Source organism: Leishmania mexicana, contig 35 (genome assembly GCF_000234665.1).
Source record: "Leishmania mexicana MHOM/GT/2001/U1103 WGS CADB00000000 data, contig 35, whole genome shotgun sequence".
Classification (NCBI taxonomy): domain Eukaryota; phylum Euglenozoa; class Kinetoplastea; order Trypanosomatida; family Trypanosomatidae; genus Leishmania; species Leishmania mexicana.
Genome location: NW_003946406.1, coordinates 1 through 3,391, shown reverse-complemented (window position 1 = coordinate 3,391; position 3,391 = coordinate 1). Strand labels below are relative to the sequence as shown.

General features: G+C 66.7%; 1 protein-coding gene across 1 annotated transcript; it reads right to left on the bottom strand.

Annotated features, from left to right (window-relative positions):
• Positions 1–2,538: 2,538 nt before the first annotated feature.
• Positions 2,539–3,126, bottom strand: LmxM_30_0450i_1 (uncharacterized protein; the record flags this gene model as incomplete). Its single annotated transcript, XM_003886517.1, has 1 exon — positions 2,539–3,126. The coding sequence occupies one exon, from the start codon at positions 3,124–3,126 to the stop codon at positions 2,539–2,541; it is 588 nt and encodes a 195-aa protein (XP_003886566.1).
• Positions 3,127–3,391: the final 265 nt, after the last annotated feature.

Genomic DNA, 3,391 nt, shown 5'->3' with positions numbered 1-3,391 from the left:
CCGCGAGGCACACACACGCACGCACATAGCACAGCCGCGCCGCTGGCAGCAGCAAGGTCCTCGCCGCACCCCCTACTCCACCCCTCGCAGAAGGGGGGGGCGAACCCAGTTCCGGCGCGCACGCCGTCGGCGTCGCCCAGCGGACGTCACGAGAGCGCGAGTGCGAGAGAGGCATAACGAACAGAGCCGCGCGCGGGGGGACGTAGCACAGAAGGAAAGACAAAGCGAGAAAAAAGGGGGCGAGAGGCACGCGCACGCACGCGCTCCGCCGTCCCGGGCCAACGCAAATGCGAGCCGTCTCGACGAGACGAAAGCGTCACACCCCGTCACGGCTCGGCGCGCGTGCTCCGCCCCTCTCGTTTGGAGGGTTGGCGGTCTGCGGTTGGCGTGGCTGCCGGACGCACAGCGGCACTTGCCGGCGCCACACCACACCGACACGTCCACAAACACACGAGCTCAGGCACAGCGCACCCGCCTCCGTTGCACCACGGCTGCATCCCGGTCGCCATGGACGCACTGCCTCCCGCGCAACCGGGGCATGCGCCTCACCGGCACATCCTGTGCGTGCTCGTCCCCTCTTCGCGTGCGTGCAGCGCTAGCAGCGCAAGGCGGAGACAAGGGTGCACGGCATGCCTCCGTCCACGCGGGGCGCGACCACGGTCCTGCTCGAGGGCGGAAGCGGCGACGTCAGTCGCGTGGGTAACAGGGGGTGGCCTAGGTGCATGCCGGGCGAGCGCAGAGAGGAGGTTGGCCAGCCGCAGGACAGGGCCTTCTGAGACCCTGTGCTCTGCCGGCAGATGCCATGCCTCCCCCCTCACACGCCTCAAGCCGCGGCATGCCGTAATGCGGTGTAGATACTCTCCACACCGGCGTCGGGAGGACTCGGTGGTGTGACGAGGCACCCAAACAAACAACCCAGAGGAAGATACGACACAGGAAAGGTAAACAGATAATAAAGACTTAGCAAGGAAACTGAGGCACGCACACGCACGCACGCACGCGGACGCAGGCAGACAGTCGAACACCGAACACGTCCTTCACCTGCGGAGGGCAGAGAGAGAGGAGAGCGCGGAACTGCGGGTGCGGCCACGATAACGGGAAAAGATAAGGAAACAAAAGTAACAAAACTAGGTGGTGCAGAGAGTGCGCGCGACGGCTTCACAGCGTCGTCGTGCCGCCATCCTCGCCGTGTGAGTCCGAGCGCCGCGGTGAGCCGTCGCAGCAAGGGAGGGGCCACCTGGAGGCGGCATCCACTGAGCAAGGAGGTGGACGACCACAGGGGCCCGGGCACACGCACACACGCGCACGCCGTGCGGCACAGTAGCCCGTCGAGGGGAGGCGCGGGTCGAAACGAAACCGGAAACAAGCGAGAGACGGAGAGGGGCGCCGCGCGCGGTCGTCAGGACGGCTCCAGAGAGCAGCAACGCGCAAGCGCCACATGCACATGCACGACGTCACGTCGCCTCCGCAGCCGCATCGGAGCCGCCTCCGCCTTCCCACACGTCTTGCCGGCCCCGCACTCCCCTGCACACCGGGGGTGCCCTCCTGTGTAGCAGCGGGTGCTTACGCGTGCGCGCACACGTAGGGCGTGCATGCCTCGCGAAGAAGAGCAAGACCTGCAGTCGGCCCCTCTGGCGTTGCGTGTGCACCGGTGTGTCGCCTGCACCCGCCACCACCACACCAGCGCACCCCGTCTCCCCTCGAGCAGTCCGTGCGGTGTGCGCCAGGGGGTGAGGCAGACACGCGAGGGCGGCGGCCACCGCAGACGCGAGAGACACCACAGAGACGCGGTGCTGCGCTGCGCCTCCCGCCGCTCTCTCAAGCGCGTCCGTCTCCCCCCCCCTGCCCTCCGCGCACCCTCGCCGCCCTCGCCCGCACGCTTCGTCGCATTCCCGCGGTCACCGTCCGGCCCTGGCGGCGGCCGTCGCATCCCCTCGCTGCCCCTCTCACGCTCACGCTTCGCAATGGGGCGTAGCGCCGGCATGCATTAGGGCAGGGTCATCGGTGCGCCCGTCCCCGCTAACGGTGCGTCGCCCACTGCAGATCGCACGGCGTCGGGCAGCGCAGCACAGGCAAAAGCGGACGGAGCGGCGGGCACGGCGCAGAGGACACGCGAAGGAGAGGACGAGGACGGCCACGCAAAAAACGTCATCACGCCACCACGCGCACTCGACAGCGAAGCCACATCGACACTCGACAGGGAGCCCGCACGCACCGACAGCCGCACAGCACCATGCAAACGAGGAAGCCGACGCCGCAGCGCAGAAACCGAGAGGGGCTCCTCGGGACGTGCGTGCCAGGGTGCGCGTGCGCCGCTGCACCGCATCGCCAACGCGTCACCCGCGCCGCGCACGCACGCGCGAGGCGGCGGCGAGAGAGAGAGGGTGCCGGCGAAAGACCGAGGCCAGCGTCCGCAGCCTCCGCGCCCTCCGTCTGTCCCGACGGCAGCCGCTCACCCGGCCCCTCCACGGCGACGCCTCGGTGGAGCTGCCGCGCTGCCGTCAAGCTCTACCGTGCATTCCTGCCGCACTCTCCCTCCTACTCCTCCGTTACCTTTAGCTCCTCCGCACGCTCTTCCGCCCCCTTACCGGATTGCCCGAGTTGCCACGGGAGCATAAGGAAGATGAGGTTGAGGATATCCAGAACCCAAGCGCACACGTAGAGACCGAAGCCAGTGCCGAAATTGTAGGCTAAACTCAGCGGTTGGCAGTTGGGTTCCTTGATTCGGTAGGTCACCACCATGAGTGCCCAGACAACACCAGCGGTGACAGCGCCCACGATGTTCACCGCCAGGCAGAGCAAGCGGAAGTCAGAGCAGCAGCACAGCAAAAGGAAGCCGAAGAGCAGTGACGCGCCGTACACGATGACAGAGATAATGGCGAACGCCTGAGCAAGCCGGAAGTTGTCCCGGACGCGCGTGCAATCCCTCCACCCAACGTCCAAGGGGAGGGTAATCTGGGGCTCTCGGCAATTGCTCTTTCCACCCCACAACGTGACGCAGAACCTGTGGACAACGATGAGCTCCGGTTTTATGTAAAACATATCGACCCCCGTGCCAATCATCACGAACACGAACGCGATGAGCTGGAGCACCACGTAGACGATGACGCCGAGCTTCACTGCCATTTTCGAGACCGCACAACGCAGAGCTGAGAGAGGCGAGGCGGAGGCACACAGCACAAAGGGCGAGGCGCACGGTCTGGGGGTCGAGACGGCGCAACAGAGCGGGCGAGGAGGGCGCGGGGGTGCAGGCCGGAGACAGCGAGGGAGAGCCTTGACAGCACATGCACATGTGCGTTGCGTCGACGTTCATGCGCGCGTTGTCGGTGTTCGGTGGGTGGTGCGCGTGTGTTGTGAGATGGCGCAAACGGACAGGGTCGAGGAGAGAGGA